This window comes from Blastomyces gilchristii (genome assembly GCF_000003855.2).
Source record: "Blastomyces gilchristii SLH14081 genomic scaffold supercont1.5, whole genome shotgun sequence".
Classification (NCBI taxonomy): Eukaryota; Fungi; Ascomycota; class Eurotiomycetes; order Onygenales; family Ajellomycetaceae; genus Blastomyces; species Blastomyces gilchristii.
In genome coordinates this window covers 1,310,419-1,331,013 of record NW_003101678.1, presented here as the reverse complement: position 1 = coordinate 1,331,013, position 20,595 = coordinate 1,310,419, and the positions used below count along the sequence as shown (strand labels likewise).

Genomic DNA, 20,595 nt, shown 5'->3' with positions numbered 1-20,595 from the left:
GTATATAAGAGTATGACTACTGTAGATACAGGAATAACTATAAGAATAGACTTTACCTTCCAACCATCCATTGAGTCTAGTAATCAGGGAATAATAATAATGAACTGCAATTTAACTAAAATATCCCGAGACAAACCGAGAAGTGTCGTGGCGGTCCACACCTCTAAAACCCTAGTACAGAGATATTAGGTTTCGAAGAGGAAAAATCGCCAGTTAGATCGTTTTATAAGCCTTGCCGACGGAAGTCAAAGCGCCTCCTTTGACAAGATTATCGACGAAGAAAGAGGCATAGCGCTCCACGCCCGCATTCGAATCCAACCATGGAAGCACCTCCTTCAGAAAATTGACCTGCGCTTCCTCATCCCCTTGGCCTTCAAACTCGGTAACCCAGACAGTGCCAATTCCATACTTCTGGCCAAGTGCGATTGCCTCGCTAACGTAGCGTTTGAAATCATCCACATTTCCACTAGGGCCGTGCCAGTGGACAGCAAGGAAGTCGATCTTGCAGTTTCCGGCGCAGACGTCCAGGAATCCCTGCATCCAGCCAAGGCCCTTTGGAGGGGCCCCATTGGAAACGGCTGGAGAGCCAAGGCGGGCTCTAGCTGCGTACGGGTTCATGTACTTCTGATACGCCGCCGCGGCAGCTTCTGGAGACATATTGGCTTGTGAGGCTATATCGGGTTCGTTGAAAGCGAGTAGATTCTTGCTACCAGCAGCAATTCCTGCCTCCGCATCGGCGTTCCATGATCCGTAGCCCCTGGGACCCCAAAGCATGGGTACGTATTCAATGCCGGCGGTGTAACCCCCAGGCCTGGGTTCCCAGTTGTAGGACCAGGAGAAGGGACCTCCCTCGAATGCAGTAAGGAGGTTAATATTGTTGTAAGCAAGGCCTCGTTTTCCCGAACCTGGGTTAGCAGCAATAGTGTAATAATCCGCTGCAGGGGCGCAGGAAACAGCGCAAGCCAGCGCGCTTGTAACGAGGAGAGATTTGAACGACACCATGACTTGAATTCGAGTCAGAATCGGGATTAAGACCAAAAAAAGGCAACCTCCTGTTTCTCGTGGTGGGTGGAGAATGTATTTTTGCGTACCTGAAATGAAAAGGAGCGAAATTCCACAAGAATATGTTAAATTCGATTAGGAGGAAAATTATCGTTGGGTTGGTGGTGTGCGAGCGACATTGGGAGATGGAAAATGAACGGGATACGCTGCTATTTATGTGCGATGCACGATGGGTCCTTTGTAGATAAAGGTGCCGTAGAACGTAATCCGCTGTCATCTTGCGATTGATGGGAGTACCAAGGATAGAGCCAAGAGCTAGTGATAGATGATCCACTTGCTGGGGACCAAAACTAACACGATACGCAGGCATTTTAGGGCTGTTCGCACATGGTAGCGAAATATGCTAGTGGACGAAAAGGAGGAGCCTGCAGGCGCGAAGGAAATGCAAGTTTCTGGCAAAGTCATAAAAAGGGCTAGACCTCGCGTTCCTAGTTAGGATGTCTCCGGATGTTTTGGAGGAGACGCACGTTTTTTATTGTCGCTCTTAATCTATCCAAAGCTCGGGCGCACATTGGACAAAGATATGGTTTGTTTCTGGGTACTTTATTCGCAACACCACAGTCCACCTTAAACCCGGTAGCGAATGAACATGGCAAGGGTGGTAGGAATTGATAGTTCTAAAAATGTGTAATCCAAGGTTATTTCGGGGAAATCCATCCCTTCTGGAGTGGACAGCAAATGGGTTCGTAAATAGTGCCTCGTTCGTCGTGAGGCTCAAGACTGCCTCGACACATGGCTGCTCAGGTACCGGTGCACGTAATCCAAAGCGGGCATAGCGCCAAAACCTTATTTCATTGACCCTTGTTACCCACGTGCAGCCAAGACGCCAAGAATGATGTGCGCCGATCTTTGCAGGACAAATCAGCGGCAACCGCGATTGACAGCGCATGAATCAATCCTAGACGCGAGAAATCTGTTTCAATATGGGCACCAGGCAGTAGCTCCATAACAAAGAAAAGCAACCTTTGGAAAATCAAAGAAGCTGCATGAAATAGTGCTGTTCAAGTTGTCCTGATTAGCCAACACTTTGGGATCTTAATCTCATTGGTATGTATTGAGCCTCCTGTGAAAGTATATTATCCGTAAATTGTGGAGATTATAGTGCAGGACATTTTGGTGAGCTGAAGAATACCGCCGGACTAATATGTCAGTGCATCCCCACTGTAACAGTGATTTCTGCACCATTGCCGCGTTGAGGGGGAATGAATCAAAGGCTTTGTATGCTGCACGTGTGCCTGTTCGGCAACTGGTAGATGATTCTGCAACACTGTCTCTGGAGAGTACCCGAATATAGTATCATTTGACGGGCGTGAAAATCAGGGGTCGTTGGAAGTAGCCATCTGTATTTTAGCCTCGGGCTACCTGCGCAGTGCTGCACAATATGAAAAGCACCATAAATGCTTCGTATTGAAAGCAGTTGCCTGTTGCCGGAACAAAGTCTTCTGTAGAAAGGTCCCCCGAATCTTCAATAACCCAGGCGTCTTTCGCGTCAATAACATGCACATGCTACATGTAACTGCTGCCCGCTTAAGTAATGCTGTGGATTTGTTGAAGATATCAAAAAGGTCACCGCAGTATCCAAAAGTAAAATCAAAAGCTGCATTGAAGAATCTAGGAAAATTTCCTTGGATGTCTCCATGGATATTGCTTCACAACATCCGAAAGTATTGAGTGCGCGAAAGCACTATTCTTTCAACCACCACTTTTGGATGATGGCCCCTTTTTTTCACCTTGGCGTCTCCCCTCGAGCACTTTCATCACATCACTTACGCTATCCTTGTCGCCCTTCTTCTTCTTCGGGCCTCTCTTCCTTTTAGACCCCGCGCCGCGTCCCTCCGCTTCCCACCCACCCTCCTCATCCTCCTCATCCCCAAATCGACTTCCACCAAATCCAAGATCCAAGTCCATTGCATCTTCTCTTTCTCGTCTCTTGGCCTCTTCAAAAAACTTCTTGCGCTTTAGAGCAGCCTCTTGATCCAAATCAGCGTCATCACCAAGGGCCTCTGGAGCAGCCTGCCTAATGGCTGCTGCGCGTTTTAGTGCTGCAAGTATTGTTGGGTCGGCAGAAATAGGCGTAGGCTTGGTCGCAGTTTCTAGGTCTTCTTGGACGGTGGAAGACGTAGCAAAGTAATTCCGGGGTTTTGCTGGTTTAGGGGAGGTTGGTTCCTGCTGTGCGTAGCTCTCTTTGGCTACATCCAGATGAGGCAGCGAAGCTTTCTCTTTCGCTCCATCGTCTGCTTCGTCAGAAGACGAAGATTCGTCATCCTCATCATCTCCACCGGCAAGCGGGTTATAGTCCCTCCCGACTCCCTGGAAAATATCGTCGTATTCTTCCTCCACAGCGGCGGCTGCATTCGCCCGCGACAGAACTTCAGCAGGGACATCCATACCCAGTGGTTTCGCGTCTTTGTCAACTGGTAAAAGCCCACCGTCCCAAGATTTCTGCGCATGATCACCCAATTTATCAAGCCATCGAACTTTTCTCTTTGTCTTCCCCTCAGCATCAGTAGTGAGCAGGACCTCTCGTTGTCTGCCGTGTTCATCCTTTTCAATCCATCGTCTTTTCTCAGGCCTTGTTCCTATTTTCTTAAATTTTTCACCCAGCGGAGGAGCGGGAGGCTCAGAGGGGGTACATTGCACGCCACCAGCGGCCCGAGAAGCTTTCAACTCCTTCAAAATCTCATCTCGTGTCATTCTCCTGCCAGTATCTGGGGTTGAAGAAGACATAGTCCCCTTCTTAACCTTCTCAACCTTCTGCGCCGGCTCCTTCACTTCCTTCTCCTTCTCTGCAAGGACCATGTCAAACTCCTCATCAATATCCTGAAAGGTCTCCTGTTGCGGTTGCCCCGACACGTCTCCCTCAGGCCCGCTAGGAGGGGGTGCGTTTATATCCTCTCCGGCCTTAACTCTCCTTAACAATTTCCAATCCAACCCCTTGATCAAATGCGTACTTTTCACATCGCCTCCAACCCCAATCTTCTCCCTAAGTTTCTCAAACGTAGGCTGATCGACTTGGCCAAGTTTAACCATATCTTCCAACGCTCGAATCCTGGTCTCTAGATCATCATCTCCACGAACGCCCTTACCACCTTCCTCAGCATTCTCTGCTTCATCCTGGCCTGCCCGTCGTAGAAGTGTCCTATCCTGGTATCCCTCGGCCAACTTTGCACCTTTAGGAGCAGCGGACGATCTGAATTTCTTTGCGAGGGATGGTTGCGATTCACGGCGATGTTCGGCTAATTGGCGTGCAAAATCTACGCCGGTGACTGATCGACTGCATGGGTAAAGACGACAGTAAAAATGTTAGTCCTAGATGTTCAACGCAAGCAACCTGGGCAGCAGAGCTTGAACTGTGGGTATGGGGGGGCATGCGTACGGTGTCATGGGAATGCTCGATCTCATCTTAGATCCCAAAGCTGCTGGCTTTGAGCGAGTTGAATCCCCGCCAACAGGGGATGTCCGGTTGGTAGGTGAAGCGTCATGGCCCTTTTTCTGTTGATTTTCGAAGAGCAGGCGACGAAATTGCTCGTTGTTCATGGTCACACAGCCCGCACAGCCCGCTATGATTTAGTGATCTTGTATCTCTTTATTTAAAAAGTTTTCAAAAGAACCACATCATTTACGTTTCATGTAAAAAGGGAAAAATAAAAATAAAAAGAAACCAGTTGAGTGTCAGTAAACGTAAGCGGGTTATGTATGGCCTTGCTGTTTTGTAGATGAAGATGGTTTGAGGAGCTTCGGCCGAGCTTGACGCGAGGCGATTGGGATTACGTAATCAACAATCTCGTCCTTGCCTTACATATCGTGATAGATACACGGGGGATTAAGCACTATCGAATGGAGAAATAAGTGTACCGGAAGAAGAGTGACAGGTAGAGCACACAAAGAAGGATATTCACTTAAAAGCTTTCTTAGTTAATACAATAAAAACGAAGAGCACGTCCGAAAAATAAACGGGGGAAATGAAAACGCAAACCAAAAATGAATCCAACGGTTTGCACTGTTCAACCAAAAGAGGGTGAGAAATTCATGACTCAATCACAAAACATATTATGCCCAGCATGCCCAAGCGTTTCAATTCCAAATTTCCAATCCCAAACATAGCAACATGCAAAACTTAGATAGTCTCCCATCCCCCGTTATTAATCTCTGCCTCTAGCCTTCTACTAATCACGGCAGGTACTCCATGCGCCAGCCACACGTCGCGGAGAAGCCGATCATACCGCTTCTGATTCAATATCAGGCGTCTATGATGTCTGAAACCTGGGTCAACTTCGCCATGAATATCCAGGTAAGGGGCATGATGCCAGGAACCACTCTTGTTATGGAGGAACAAGACCATGCATTTGCGGATATTGATGAAGAGGCCGATGTTCCCACCGCATCTATTATAATTACAAAAGCAATCGTTAGTAACTTGGGCACGAATTCAAGCTTGAAATTAGCTGAGCATGCGGGAAACGTGGGAAAAATTGTACATACTTAGCAACATGACGATTACAGCCACCCAGTTTCCGATCACCCAGAGGTCGACAGCAAACGGCCTGTGAGCAGAAGATGTCACCACAGAAGAGACAAATGCTTGGATCCGTGAGTTCTTTGCCAGTAGTTTTGCAACGGCGCCTCGTAGCCTCGTCTAAAAGGGTGTCAAAATACTTGGGAAGGCCCACTAGCTCGAAAATCGCAGGGTGCGGAAGTGACAAGGTAGCCAGTTGTTGCTGATCTTGTTGCTCCTGCTGCTCCTCCTGTTCATCATCGTCCGTTTCAGGCAACCAGGAAATGAAATGCGAAATCCACCCAGAAACTAGCTGCGCCATGCAATTCTCGTTATCTTCTCCGTCGTTCTTGACCAGCGAATCGAAAATGCTATCGATGGATGGAAGATTGAGTAGCGTCGCAAGGCGGTCAATCTCTGCCAAGTCGTTATAGTCGGAACCGGTATTAGGGAATTCGACCCCAAACTGAACATGGAGTAAAATCACGGCTTTTCGGAGGAAAGGGAGAGCATATATGTCAATTAGTCGCCGGAGGCTCTTCAACGTTTCGATCGAGACGTCCTCAGCGTGCTTAAGAAGATAGGAGCTTCCTTCCTCAGGCAATGTGCTATCGACTAATGACGCCCGGTACGTCTTCACAAGCCAATCAAACATAGCACGCGTCAAGGATTCATGTGGGCCCATGGGATCATCGTCTGTAGATGATTCCGAACCATGATTTTCCAACACTTCAAGGAAGCCCTTTGGTTGCAAAATATATCCTAGGAAGGTCTTTACGATTTCCGCGATATAGCACAGACGAACGACGTGGAGAATGTCAAGATTCAGCACAGGAACTATGCACAGCGAGCATTCAGAAAGGAACACGAAACTATCCTGCCGAAGTAACGGTTCGATGGACTTGTTTTCATAAGCTAGGTCAGATAAACCTGACAGTTCCGGGTGCCCGACGAATAGCTGACAGAGTCTCCGTCGATGCATATCCCTAAATTCATAGACGGTTTTATTTGTCGTCGTAGTGTTTAGTCCTCCGATTGAGCAGTACGAAAAAGCAGTTTCCGATAGAACACGAAGGTGAGTTAAGGTCATCTGCGGAATTTGAGCTAATAACGTGGTGCCACCTTCAGATCCAACACCCCGTTGCGCAATTTCCGCCGCTGTAATGGAAAGCCCAAGGCTTCTGAGCAGGACGTCAGTATGGATAAGGTCGTCCGATACATTCCCCTGATACCCGAATTGTGACTGGATTCCGTTGGTGCGGATGGTATCTCTCAGCCTTTTGTAGATAGTAACAAGCTCCGCGACCATGGAGTCGCTGGCTGTCGTGGTGGAAATAGTAGTTTGTTGCGTAGGAGGAGGTTCCATGGAGGTGATTTCATCTGCTGGAGGGTATAAGCCTGGCATTTGCAGCCTGGTCGGTTGTGGGAAAGATAGCAGTTCCGGAAGGGTGGGTGTTGCCAATTGATTCACCTTGTGGGACAAGGGGGTTATAAAATTCTTAGATACGTAATCGACGAACAATTCCTGATATCCCGAAGAATAAAGCTTATCACTCTCCATGATCAGAGCATGATTTCGGAATCTAGTCACAGAGTACACCAGGGTTTCGTTCAAGAATTCATCGAAAGAGTCTATCGTGCTTAACGCTCCAGGGTAGGACTCCTCCTTGCCCTTCCAAATGATTGGTAGGAAGGCATTTCCTAGAGCCTTGCACAGTGGACACACAAATTCATTGAGACGTAACCTTTCAGGTTGATTGCGAGCAACCTGATGTTGATGCCTCCTTTGCGCGGCGGCATAATAATCCTCGAAGCAGTGGTAGTGCATAATATGTCCGCAACCCGTCGTAACGGGGCCTTCTATTGTGTGCTTCGGCTTGAAGCCTTTACCCAAACCCTGCTTTTCTGTAATTACTTCACCTCCTGTCGAATCAAGGCTCCGTATCATTTTTCGATTCTCTCTAGCAACACCAAAGGGACGAATATTCTCGGCAGAACGGTCGAGACTCGAAGGGACTTTCAATACTTCTCCAACATAACTCGAGTCTTCCATGTCAGTTTGTCGGAAAAGTCTGCTATTTGCCATGAAAGCGAAGGTTCCGTAAATGCGCAAATCGTTAGTATCTTCCTGGCACAGAATACATCGACCATCTGGGTACTTCCACAGCTTCTTTTCGGTGGGACTGAGAATGCTCGGCTCTCCAGTCTCGCTCATATCATCATCCTCGCCCCAGTCAATAGAACCCTGTGCCTGCAAAAAGTTTTGCTGCTGCTGCTGGAACTGAGCCATCACTTTCGCCTGTCGATCGAGTGCTTGTTTCTTTTTAAGCTCGAGCTCGCTCTCCGTCCTGACAGCCGGCGATGGAGTCTCGATATTATCGAATGGGAATTTAAGAGCAATTGTGGCAGCAGCATAAGACTTTGGGCGCTTCTGCCAAAATTTCTTCAAAATGTGACGAATCTTTGGTCCACAGGAGGAAAATTCAGGCACCGTTGATATATTTTGAAGCAAGCCGATAATGCCTATCTCCGCGGTTTTAGTAAACTTGGTCCTGAACAGAGCGTGGTAGATGAAAGACTCCGTCGAGTCAGGTTGTCCCGCAGCATTGTCATGCGCGTCATCTTCAAGGACGTGATCTTCGAGGGTAGCTAAGAGAATCAGGTGAAGGACCAGATGCAAGAGTGTCTCGATCCTCGTGACAGTGATTGATTTGGTTACAGTATCGGCCGTCAAACAGTAGTCCAGGCAGTGATGAATGACTTGAGCAAACAATGGAGTTTGGGTAAAGTCAGAAAGCCCAACATAGGCTCCCGACCGTATCACGCGAAGTTTCGGCTCGAACACAATTGACGATGCATCTTTGCCTGTCTTCTTCGCCATCCACTGCTTATATGAGTTCTCGGCCTCTTCTCTCTGGTTCTTAGTATAGTATGTGCAGTATGGATCCACGAGATCGAGATAATCAGGCTTCAATTCAAAAGTGCCTGTATCATTCATGCCTTCAGGGGGACGGAACGTAGCGACCTCAGCCAACACCTCCTGTAAATTGCCCGATTCTCCAGACTTATCACTCATGCGAATGGTCAAGTCAGTATACGACAGCGGCTTGAAACATAGTGCATGCGCAATATCTCTAGCCATAGTACTATTCCGAGCATTGTCGCCATCGTCCACGCCTGTCAGCGACGTTCGATCGGTGACCAAGACGATCATTAAATGAATCATCTCTTCCAGAATATCCACATGTTTGGCATCGTCATAGCCAGGTCTAGTCGCATAGCCGCCTCGCATCCAGTCCCCAACACCGAAACGGTCAATCATGCTCGCAAGAAACCTACTAGGATCACAAACGACAAAAGCAGTCTGCAGCAAAAAGAGATCCCGATAAAATGCCATTTCACGGGTGGTAACTGCACGATACTGACCCATTTGATGTCGAAGACTGAGCCCATTTCTCACCCACATCCCAGCTTTCATCTGTGCGAGCCACGCACACACCCGCAAGGGGTAATCAAACATGGTGAGTAAAATATCATCCAGACTAAGATTTGGGATGGGCGTATCGACTAGTTGCTGAGATTTAACCATCCCCGCGGTGCGGAGTAGCACATCTCTCATTTTATCTTGTGACATATCCCGTCCACATTCCAACAGCCAGGAGAGTGTATAATGGAGTGCATGATGGAAACTGATCGCACCGCGCTCCACCGCAAATTCGACGATTCGATGGTGCGAAACCTTCTGGAAAGCGTCTTTTTCGAATTCGACGTATGAAACAGACTTGAAGCGGACGTAGTCTTTAATCTCAGCTTGGTTAAAGCGATGTTGCTCCACCCCTAGTGAGTTAACCATCGTTGAATAAGCGGCAGTAGCTATTGCATCATAGATGTGAGCAGCGTCTTCTTCCGATTCGTTTTTACGGAAGGCTTCACAGAACAGACGGCACAAGCGATTAATTTCGCGCATCAGAATAGATGCCCCAATCCAGCCTTCAGTCTCATATTCAACGTGGGCTTCGACTGCGCGAACATTCGGGCAAATGCCTGCGGGAGTTTAACGAGGTCCAGGAACTGATTTAGATACTGACGCTCATTACGGATCCGACTCTTGACATGATCAGATAGAAGGAGATAGCGCAGGTCAAGGAAGAAATGGTATAGTCGTCTGTTAGTTACCGAGCCAGTGTCTATTGAGAGAGTCGCGTTAGGGTTAACATCTTGGGGTTCCCCGACCTGGCGAGTGGTAAGGAAGGTATAAAGAATAGCCATAATATTCGTCAAGAAGTTCCCCCGTTCGACAATTTCTTCGGTTATAGAAGGGGTTGTCAATAGTTGTAGAGAAAGGTTAATGATAGAATGGTCTGGTTCCCGATCCGCGATCAGATACAACTGGGCGAGAGCGGTATATAAAGCAGAGAACCGCAGACCGAGGATGCGTTTGAACTGCGGTATGTTGACGACGGTACCTAGGCATAGTTCCCGAACGTCCGTCCTGGTTTTCTTCCATAGCCTCAAGTCGAAGAGGATAATCCAATCAAGTCTTGTCCTCTTCCGCAAATCTTCATAGGGGGTTAGATTTTCATTATGGTAAAATCGCCGAGGCTTAATCTCCCAGTAAGAAGGTGCTCCCTCAGAAGGTTCGCATCTCACGCCGGGAGTTTGAGGAATATTGATTTTTCCACCAGAAACGGAACCCGTAGAACCCTCACTGCCAGGGCCGGTAGGTGCAATGGGGGTATCAATGCCTTGGTCAACTGCTTGCTGAGGAGGTTGTGGTGGTGGGGGTGGGGGTGGAGGTGGTGGATATCCAGCGAAAGTAGCCTCCTCGGCTTCCAGGTCGTCGTCCGCCATTTCAGCGTCGGCATTAATAGTGTTTGCCCTTGCTTCTATGGCTTCTACAACTTGTCCCAGGTTACGCCGAACGTGCTCGGCTTCATCCATCTCCTCATCCCCATCACCCTCAATTCCATTATCGTCATCCTGCTCTCCATCCATTTCTTGGTCTTCTTCCCCTGCGTCCTGATCACCGAGATTCAGATCATCAGCAGTCATGGGAAGCTGCACAAAGGGCCCCCCCGGGAACGATGGCAACTCGTACAGAGTAATTCCTCGACCTATCCTCCTCCTCGTTATCATAGATACCGTGCTTCCCAATGTCGGCATTTGATGCACTGCTTCCAAGTCTCCAAGGTTGAATCATCTGATCGCACACAGTCTGCCTGAGCAGGTGATTGTCCTCTCCAATGGAACAGGACGCAATATCAGAAAGCCACTCAATAATAGTCCCACACATCTGCTCTCGGTACGTATCTCTCGCAGATCTTAACGTGACAGTAACCCTAATCTGCTCGATGATCTTCGACACCGAAAGTAGGCTTTCCAAATCCTTCGAGTATCTCACCACACTCCTCCCAATCTCATGAGTCTCGTTGGCCTTCTCTATCCCGAATTTAGACCCCTCTCGACAGGCACGCGACAGTTGATTCGCAACCTCGGTAACAGTATGTTTCTCGTCATTCCAGAGGACAAGTGCAAACTCAGGCTCCTCTTCGACAGGATCACTCCCACCATACCATTCTGCCGATAGCCTCGATGCCGCCTCGTCCTCCCTGATGCCATTTTCAGTCTTTGGAAGCCTCAGTTGCTCTGGAGAACACGAGATAACATCGCAGAAATAGTCATAAACCCTGCTGATCGTTGTAGTAACACTTTCCACCAATTCAGCAGGCGTCTGCGCAGCAGACGACGATGCCGACGACTTCCCTGCCCCCTCAACGTCCTGCGGCATCTCCGTATGTATAGCACATAGAACAGGGACCTTAAACGCCTCCTCGTCGCCACAGTCACAGCACCCATTATACCCACTAGATAACGAAATAGAATACTTGTGGCCCGTATGATCTGAAGAATCGAAGCAGCGCGTACACAGCGCGCATGTATCGTCTATAGAGCAAGTCATGCAATGGTATGAAGCTTCGCCGTTTTTGAAAATGTGCCCGCACCGTTTCCCACGTGCAGCTTCGGTATATTCAGCCCCTTCAACGGCACCCTGAACTTCAGACAACTTCCATTTACCGTCTGCAAAGCCGTCGGGGAAGAGCAGGCGGAGATATTCTTCATTGTAGCCAGTTAGGGAGTGGAAGAGGAGCTCGAGGAGGTCTTGGCTGGCTTCCTTAGTGTAGCGGTAACCATGTCGGGAGGGATGCTCCAGCAGAGCCCGGCCGAGTCTCCGTTCAAGATTCGACAACATGGTACTGCTGTATGTTGTTTTTATCTCACCTTCGTTAAGGTCATTTATATCGTATTGTCCCGTGACTTAAAATTATGGTGCCGCGAGGTTGTGGATTTCGTATGTCCGGTTGGGTTGAGTGGTTGGTGGTGGGGAGGCGAAAGAGGGGACTCGGAGAGTTTGGGCGTAAGATGAAGAAAGTGAGAAAAAGTTTGCAAATGAATAACTAAGAGTTGAGGATATTAACTGCAAAAGGAAAACAGTAATAGGCAGTGAAGAGAACTATGAAAGCGATGGGAGTTGGTGAAAGCGTTTGTTGATGGTTGATGTTGGATTGGATATCAAGTCAAGTATTTACTTTGTTTGCTTCCCCACCATATGATGTTTTGGTATCAATATTTATTTAAGTCTATCAGAACAGTAAGCAGCCACAACCGCAGCATAACACCACCTACATTATTTACTTGCTCTAAATATGCGCCAAATGCACTAAATTCAAAAATAATTCGCTGAGTTGGCTACGGATCTCGCCCAGAGGTACGTTCATGTTCTGAGTTTTGTTTAGCTGTTAGCCACGGAGGGTCCCGATAACGCCACTCGCATAGTTCCTCCATACAAGGGAAGAGCGATCAATATAGAGCTCGCAGGCTCTAATTCTCAGCTACTACAATTTTATTCAAGTACGATTGAAGGGCAGCTCAGATGGCCACACATGGCGGACCCGTATCTTGTCAAAAACATATATGAATTTTTGTATAATGCCACAGGGTCTAATTTGTACATGTACAGTACAATTCCTTCTCACTTCCAAGTCAAGCTTCTTTCCAGAGGAGAACAGAGCACACCTCTAAAATCAATATCTTCCAGTTTTCCCTCGTCTATTCCTCTTCCTCAGCCGCCTGAATGTACTGGTGTCGGATATCCTTCCATTGTCTCTGTACACAGGTGCCAAAATCAGCCAATCAAAGTCCTAGAATCGGTCAAACTGGGGAAGCCGAGTAGTTGTGTACATACACCCTTATTTATGGAATCAAATATCCGGTCACTGATGGTGTCGAATGCTCTATTATTTTAATAACCAAGGACAGAAATTGTCAGCTTCAATCCCACCCAATATGCGCAAAAGCTCAAGTTTTCTTCATATAAACATAGCCATCAACGTACATTTCAAACACGAAGGCTCCGACAAACATCGACGTCAGGAACGTGGTATTCCGTCGGAAGAGGGAGCTAAATAAGGGTTGAAGATTAGCGCTTCATCCAGCTAGAAGACGGTATAGTCTGCAAGTGTAGAGAGTTAGGATGCAGGGAGGGCTTGCTTGTATATCATTCCGGAGATCTGTGGAAATGTAGGGTGTTTGTGTTAGCACAATCCATCTAGTGGACAAACGTGGGAATAGAGCTTTGGCTAAGGAATTGGGGTATCACATACTCCAGCCATGGTGAGAGAGGTATGAGGTTTCGACGAGGAAATTGCTATGCGGGCCACAATTGCGTCAGAGGATAGTTATGCGACAAGTTGGATGTGTAGACTCGATCTATTCGCAGGTTGAAGAATGTAGGAAAGAAGAGGAACGGCGTCGGGAATTAAATAAACAGGCGGTGATTGGCCCAGCCGAGGTTCCGCCTTGGATTCTGCCAACCCGGAAAAAGCAACATCCAATGAGTCGAATATACATACCACCAGTGCTTTCACTCCACTTAACAACACATGCGCTGGCAGGGTGAAGCTGCTGTTGACTCTGACTCCATTGGATTCATAATTGCTGGACGCGTATATCCATTTAATATAAGTATCTCTGTCTGAACTCTCATTCCGACCCCTTCGCGAGGAGGGCCACGCCCACGCCCACGCCCACGCCCACGCCCACGCCCACGCCCACGCCCACGCCCACGCCCACAACACCACCTGATACCACGTATATATATATACATCTTCGTCTTGCACACCATGCCAAAGCCGGAAACAGAACCCGTTTCCTCTTCAGGAATAACAGTCAATGCCTTAACTGGCGAGCGCCACATTCCCGCTTCCGTACGCCCTGACGGCTCCCAGCGCCGTGAAATCAAAATTCGCCCCGGCTACCGACCACCCGAGGATATCCAGGTGTACAAAAACCGTACAGCTGAGGTGTGGAAGAATCGGGGCAAGGGCGGTGTTCCTGGTGCAGAGGGTTTAAAAGAGGAATCTACCAATTCAACTACAGCTACCGCTGCAAGTAATAAGAATGCGAAGAAGCGGGAGGCAAAGCGAAGGGCGAAGGCTGCGGAGGGCGAGAATGATATGACTACAACCTCTGGAAAGACAGAAGGAGCGACCACAGACAAGGCAACGGGGAACGATAATTGGAGAGAAAGGAGGGAAGAAGAAAAACCTAGCTCTGGCACCGACACCGTTCTGAACGCTGAGGCTGAGAAGGAGAAGAAAGCGCGCAACCTACGCAAAAAACTGAGGCAGGCAAGGGAGCTAAGGGAGAAGAAGGATAATGGCGAGAATCTGCTTCCGGAGCAGTTTGAGAAAGTTATTAAGATTCAGGAATTGGTGAGGCAATTGGATGCGTTGGGGTTTGATACAGAGGGGGAAAAGAAGAAGACGAGTGGGGATCTAAATCCCTGAATGGCCGGGAATATCCTGTCTGCGAAGGCTACAGTACTCTTGTGTGATTTCTTTCTAAAATTTTCGTTTTTGAAGGTGGTATGCGACGGATGTTTTTCGGGACGCCTTCGAAGGAGGAAAGAGGGGGAGTTAACGATAAAGATCCTATGATACTATCATACGAAGTTGAGCACCCGAACGGTGTGACAGAACCCTCATGCCATCGTTGTGTGGACTCAGCTACGCACCCTGTCGACAGGCCATCGATACCATTACCGGCATGACACCATTCTTACCATTCTTACCATTAGCCATGCCGATTTGTGAAGGGCCTCTGATTGCATGTTGGAGAGACAAGTTCAACTCAGATGTGGAGATTGGGGAGGGATACATTTTGATGGTGAATAATATGAGTGAAGTCCTGGGCTTGAAAGGGCTATGCACATGCAATTGAATGAATAGTTGCAACACCAAGAAACAAACCCAGGGGAAATATCGACGGATAGGAGATGGCAAACAATACAGGTACGAACAAGAGCGTACCCTGATATCTCGGTGGCATATAGTCAATGAATCGGACTTTTCGCGCCTAAAAAGGGGTATATGAATTTTAATCTCTATTTCTATCTGACAATAAGTTCAGCTCGAAGCCGCAATGGAGAAGAAGACCAAAACCATATGTATTTCCACCTTTAATATACATCACACAAGAAGAAACCCCTCTCAAATAATCATACACTCACTCCTCCTCCTCCTCCTGCACTTTCAAAGCAGGAAACCTCCCTTTAAAATTCTCTGATGTATATCTCTCCAATCCCGTAGTCCCGTCCCGCCCCTCTAGCGTCGCCGCGGCCACAATTCTCCCAGCCCGTATTGCGTCATTAACCCCAACACCCGTATACCACGCCCCAGCAACCTTCAATCTCCCCTCAAACCGGCGCTCCAAAGCGTCATGCAGCTGTTCCATCCGCATCACTTGTCCAATCGTCGGCTGGGGAATCGCATCCCTCTGCAACCGCGCTTTGGCAACAACAGGTTCGTCAGCGATGCCCAGATGCCTCGCCAGCACCGATTTGGCCATGGCGATGGCGCTCTCTTCATTCGGCAGGTCTGAGAGGAGCCAGTCATCCCACCAATGACCGCCAAGCATGACGGTGAGCTTTGTACCGGGAGGGTCGGCAGTGTCCTGCCCGGCGCTACTATCTGAGGCGAAGATAACGCCGAGTGCGCGTTCGGGGTTTAGATCAAAGGGGACAGAGCGTGGGATTAAGTAGCCAAAGCCGCGGGTGGGGATTAGATTTGGGTTTTTGTAGTAGAGGTTGACGACCATGACGGTAACAGCGTAGTCATTTTCATCGAGAAGGTCGGTTACGGATGTTGGAGGTTGGTTCGTTCCTGAGGCAAGGAGTTGCTGGGAGAGGGCCGCGGAAGTTGTCGTGGATATTACATAGTCGTAGTCGGAAGCGGTACCATCATCAAGGCCAACCTATAGAATAGTGACATGCGGTTAGCAAGAAATGGAGAGGAATCGGGTGTGGTATCTGACGTACAGTCATAGATGCTGAATCCTCCCCCCTCCTAGAGATAGACTTAATCTCGGCACCCGTCTTAATTTCCACATTCGATGCACCCCTTAACGACGACTCTAATGCTGTGGAGAGCTGCCCCATACCCCGCCGCAAGGTAAAAACATTATTACCCTTTGCAAACCGACGAATCTCATTATATTTCTCCTTCTCAACCAACCGACGAGCCATGGCAATATCATATGGCATAGAAAGTTTTAGTTGGTTAGCCTGATCCATCAACTCCGTCGCAAACCCTCGTTCAGAGAGCTCGAACTCATCCCAGGCGACGCGCAAAATCGACCGCGCGCTGAGTCTGTATAGATCGCCAGCATAGATGCCATGGAAAAACGCAGACCCAACAACATCTGCCGCGTTCGGCCCAAAACGGCGCTTGATAAAATCGCCGATGGACTCGTCAGATATTGCTGGGTCGCGGACGGGCCGTCTAGGCTCCAAAATCACTTCCATCGCAAGTCTCCTGAGCACGGGCTCTGAAATTAGTTGCATAACATTCATAATAACGTTTCCCAGTACGCCAGCGCCGGGATACGGACCCGGTAAACGCACGAGGTGGTCTGGGTAGTAAATGTATCGGTTGCGGGCAGCGGGGGAATCTGTCTTGGTTGAGATAATATCGTCTTTGAGGCCTAGATCGAATAACTAAAACGCTCACAATGACATACACATTAGTTTCGAGAATATCTTTGGTAAACTCAGAATGGGGATTTGTGCGCTATCTTACCAGCTCCAACGTCGACATGCTGCCTTCCAATCCCGCGCGGAGTGTTCTAGGTCCGTATTCAAAGAGCACTTCCCCACCATCAACATCGATTATTTCCGATTGCAACCAACCACCAAGCTTCGGAGCCTTCTCATAAAGTGTAACCCGTGCATCTTGATCTTGAGAGAGACGGAATGCAGTTGACAGGCCAGTAACACCGGCCCCTATTACAGCAACGTTTTTCTGATGTATGCTCGGATCGGAGGTGAAGCGTCGAACTGGAGCTGTGCGGGATGTGATTAATCGTCTAGGCCGAGGCAATGGCCGTATTCCGGGGCGAGCATGCGCCCATAGCTCGTCTATGGTGCGGCAATGTAAACATCGTGGACGCATGGCAATGAGAAATTATGGTAATTATGTACTGTGGCCTCAGTCCTTGAGGGTTGCTGGCTCGGGCAGTTTTGTTTGCGGCGATTGCTGGTCTTGGAAATGAGCTAAAATTTAGGTTTCTGGGCCTCAATCTCTCCCCATGTTTTGCACATTATTTCTATCGGAGTTCCAAAAACTCTACTGTTCATGGTATTTTTTTTATACTTCCTTTCAAACAATCCGAAAATCGTAATTCCAGATACTAAATGTTTACCAAATCATCTCGAAAACCATCGCCAACCCCGGCCAAATAAAAGAGGGTAATGTGGATGAAGCCAGACAGGCTCGGATTGCAGGGGAAATGGTGACAGGATTTTATGGAGCACTATGTAAAAGATGTTACATACATACATAGAACTCAATTAGATAAGAAACCGTCTCGATGTCCTATGGGCGGGCCGTGGGGGTAGGAGGAGAGCAAAAAATTACTGAGCCAAGTTGGTAACGTAGGAACTTGTAAGGGCCTCAAAAGGGGTCGAATAGCGAAACAAACTCAAAGCACAGAACTTTCTGGGTTGCTGTAAAAAATCAGAGAATATAATAATAATGTGCACAGTGATGTACTGTGGGGAAGAAAAAAGAAAAGAAATCCGTTTGAACGTCCATTGTTATTCACTCTCCAGGATATATTTTGCTACTACATAGCCTGCAAGGTTATCAACGCCTCGTACAAAATCAAATCTGACATACAAAATAAGAGTTAATAAGCTTCAAGACGATGTTCCGCGTACGGAGTAGTAGTTGAACAAATACGGTTCATCTGATACTAAATTTATTGGCCATCTGTTTCTTTTCTCTTCATCGGACGAGATGGCATAAAATAGGGGTTAGGTAAGAGGATAATGAAACATCCCTTCTATACTCCGTAGTTATATATAAAAATAATGGGGAAAGGAAAAGGAAAAGGAAACTTCATTCCTCATGAAAGAGAAAACCCCGTTTCTGAATGAAGAAAATCAATAAAAATAAAATAAAATAATCATACATGATCTAAAAACTTCTCATCATTCTCCAATATGTTTGAACGCCCATATTCCCCATATTACCATTTGAAATCCCCCTTTTTGGGAAAAAAAAAAAAAAAACCCTCGACTGCAGCACCCCTTATCCAAACGCCGATCATGCCAGGGGGTACAACCCCAGTTAAAACTTGGAAGCGAGGCAAGGTTGAATACATGGTTAGGGAGGAAGGAAGGAAGGAAACCCCGGGAAGAAAGGAAATCAAAAAGGAAAACGAGATTCTCAAAATATGGTGGTCTTTATAAACAGGTGATAAACAGCGGCCGCACGGGTGTGGGGTGGCGGTTAGGAAATTAAAAAACCCGCGATATATATAAAATGAAAACGAAATTGAACCGGAAAATTATAAAGGAGGTGTATCAAGTCAAAATCTCGTGGCCCTTCGCTTCGTCTGCATCGATGGATGTATCGGCGGCCGCAGCAGTCCCAGGCTTAATAAGCTCCTCCTCCCCATCCTCATCGGTCACGAATCTTCGTTCACTAACGTGCTCCTTCTTCGCATCATCACCTGCTCTCCATACTTTATCCGCAAACACACCCCGCTGGCCCTCCGCATGCTTATACGGGCATATCCGGTTAAGACACGGGTTGAATTTGCAGGAGATTTGCAGATGTGTGTATTTGCAGTTTGGTGTCGTGCAGTCCGCGCCATTTCGGCACATGGGCATGCTCGGATGCTTGAATGTGCAGTTTGGGTTCGTGCAGTGTGGGAAGAATCGGCAGAGTTCTTCGGATTGGTGTTCGATCTTTTGGGCGGGGGAAGGGTGTCGGGCGGCGCATTTCCGATTTTTGCATGCTGCTCCGAACGGACATTCGTCATTCACGTCGACGACCATGCCTTCAGGGGCGGCGGGGGATTGATGCGCGTAAGGGCAGTCTTTCCGTGTGCATTTCAGGTTAAATCGGCAAACAGTGTTGGGGCCTGGTTCTGTGGCTTGGGTTTCGTGTGCAGCATCAACGTCCATGGAAGAACCTGGAGCACCTTGTGATGTGTCCATTTCAACGTCGACGTTTGCAGCTGGTCGGTGGAATTTTGAAGAATGGCCGTTCGCGTGCTCCGGTCGACCGAAGGGCTGGTTCGGGTTCGGGTTGATCTCCGCTCGTTCAAACAGGGAGCGTCCTTGTTGGCCCGGAGGCGGGCCGCTCTGAAATGCGGGGTTAATCGCCGGTGGAACCATGCCGGGCATAATCTGAGCCATCATTCGAGCTTGTTCTTCTAGCATAGCCATCATCTGCATCTGTTGTTGAGGACTCAACGACACCATTCCTGGTGCCGTGTGTGCCGTGTTTGGCATCTGAGCACCGCCCATTCCCATTCCCATGCCCATGCCCATTCCCATTCCCATTCCCATTCCCATCGGGGCGCTAGTCCTTCCCGGAAGCATACGTCCGTTTCTCCACTGAAACCCTCTTGGGCCTTTCGGGAGATCTCTCGCGTGACTGTTGATTCTTTCTGAACCTTGGTGATTGCGTACCCTGTGCAGAACTGACTCATTCGGTCGGTCCATAGCTTTATTTATTTGCCCCATCATCCGGCCTCGTCCGCCTTGCTGCTGGTGTCGGAGGTTTCGGGCAGCTTTGGGACCAGTGGGACTGTCCAAGTTCAAAATTAATTAGCTACAGATGAAAATTAACAAAAGGAGAGGTAGGAAGCGGCATCGTACATATTACCATCCTGCACCGCGTTGGTGACATCTCCGCCCATTTCAGAATCTCCCATATCTCCCATTCCGGTTGGTAAGGATGAGCTGTCCTGCTGCTCTGAAATGGAAGGAATAGCTTGCGACTGGGCCTGTTGCGCTGTCTTCTCCGGGGCGCCATTTATCTTGTTGTTTAGTTCATGGACCTGTTCAAATAGCCATTTCGCAAAATCAACCGCTTCCGTATCTTCCGGGCCTAGGCTTAGGAGGTCGTTTGCAAGCTCTGCAGCAATTTGATCCTGAGTTTTCCCGTTTACAAGCATGAGGATGACGTATTCTGCGAGCGCGGAGTCGTCGCCCCCGCCGGTGCTCCAACCCACCTCCACTAGCTTCGGTTGCACGGCCTCGTTTAGGGCCTCTGCAAGGGGAGTTCCGAGCTTGATGGAAACCGACATGGTCGCGGAGCGCGCGTTCGTGTGGAGATAGTACCCGGTAGCTAAGAGATGTGGCAAGGGTGGACGGGATAGAGGCCTTGTGAAATAGAAGAATGGTGGAGAAGCACGGGGGTAAAGTAAATGACGGGGGGCAATATCTCTATTTGGTATGTAATAGGCGCAGAGAGGTTTGCAGCATCGAGAGCGTCCGGAGTAGGAGGGTCCGCAGCAAACGACGAATATTGAGGATGGTGAACTTATTACTGCTCAACATGGCGTCGTTGAATAAAAGCTTACGGTGAAAGTTCGCAGTGAAGTCGAGACTTGCCCGATTGGGACATGTTACGGCAGCACAAAGAAGCCACAAACGTCACCCAGGATGCTGAGTCAGAGTTGAGTCA

General features: G+C 48.4%; 7 protein-coding genes across 7 annotated transcripts; 2 read left to right on the top strand and 5 right to left on the bottom strand.

Annotated features, from left to right (window-relative positions):
- Nucleotides 1-213: 213 nt before the first annotated feature.
- Nucleotides 214-1,002, bottom strand: BDBG_03339 (uncharacterized protein; the record flags this gene model as incomplete). The annotated part of the gene is made up of 1 exon (XM_031721203.1): nucleotides 214-1,002. The coding sequence occupies one exon, from the start codon at nucleotides 1,000-1,002 to the stop codon at nucleotides 214-216; it is 789 nt and encodes a 262-aa protein (XP_031577673.1).
- Nucleotides 1,003-2,754: 1,752 nt separating this feature from the next.
- On the bottom strand, nucleotides 2,755-4,599 carry BDBG_03338 (uncharacterized protein; the record flags this gene model as incomplete). The annotated part of the gene is made up of 2 exons (XM_031721202.1): nucleotides 2,755-4,336; nucleotides 4,439-4,599. 2 exons carry the CDS (start codon nucleotides 4,597-4,599, stop codon nucleotides 2,755-2,757), a joined length of 1,743 nt encoding a protein of 580 aa, XP_031577672.1.
- A 580-nt stretch (nucleotides 4,600-5,179) lies between these two features.
- BDBG_03337 (E3 ubiquitin-protein ligase UBR1) lies at nucleotides 5,180-11,807 on the bottom strand (the record flags this gene model as incomplete). Its single annotated transcript, XM_002626127.1, has 4 exons — nucleotides 5,180-5,447; nucleotides 5,545-9,601; nucleotides 9,646-10,615; nucleotides 10,656-11,807. 4 exons carry the CDS (start codon nucleotides 11,805-11,807, stop codon nucleotides 5,180-5,182), a joined length of 6,447 nt encoding a protein of 2,148 aa, XP_002626173.1.
- A 722-nt stretch (nucleotides 11,808-12,529) lies between these two features.
- On the top strand, nucleotides 12,530-12,637 carry BDBG_16796 (uncharacterized protein; the record flags this gene model as incomplete). The annotated part of the gene is made up of 1 exon (XM_031724678.1): nucleotides 12,530-12,637. One exon carries the CDS (start codon nucleotides 12,530-12,532, stop codon nucleotides 12,635-12,637), a length of 108 nt encoding a protein of 35 aa, XP_031577671.1.
- An 801-nt stretch (nucleotides 12,638-13,438) lies between these two features.
- Nucleotides 13,439-17,300, top strand: BDBG_03336 (RNA binding protein Pym). Its single transcript, XM_031721201.1, has one exon. The coding sequence runs from the start codon at nucleotides 13,738-13,740 to the stop codon at nucleotides 14,401-14,403; it is 666 nt and encodes a 221-aa protein (XP_031577670.1). The 5' UTR covers nucleotides 13,439-13,737; the 3' UTR covers nucleotides 14,404-17,300.
- On the bottom strand, nucleotides 14,693-17,388 carry BDBG_03335 (protoporphyrinogen oxidase). The gene is made up of 3 exons (XM_002626125.2): nucleotides 16,693-17,388; nucleotides 15,933-16,610; nucleotides 14,693-15,868 (listed from the first exon to the last, which is right to left on the bottom strand). The coding sequence occupies exons 1-3, from the start codon at nucleotides 17,062-17,064 to the stop codon at nucleotides 15,122-15,124; spliced, it is 1,797 nt and encodes a 598-aa protein (XP_002626171.1). The 5' UTR covers nucleotides 17,065-17,388; the 3' UTR covers nucleotides 14,693-15,121.
- Nucleotides 17,389-17,650: 262 nt separating this feature from the next.
- On the bottom strand, nucleotides 17,651-20,516 carry BDBG_03334 (nuclear polyadenylated RNA-binding protein Nab2). The gene is made up of 2 exons (XM_002626124.2): nucleotides 19,785-20,516; nucleotides 17,651-19,713 (listed from the first exon to the last, which is right to left on the bottom strand). The coding sequence occupies exons 1-2, from the start codon at nucleotides 20,213-20,215 to the stop codon at nucleotides 18,480-18,482; spliced, it is 1,665 nt and encodes a 554-aa protein (XP_002626170.1). The 5' UTR covers nucleotides 20,216-20,516; the 3' UTR covers nucleotides 17,651-18,479.
- Nucleotides 20,517-20,595: the final 79 nt, after the last annotated feature.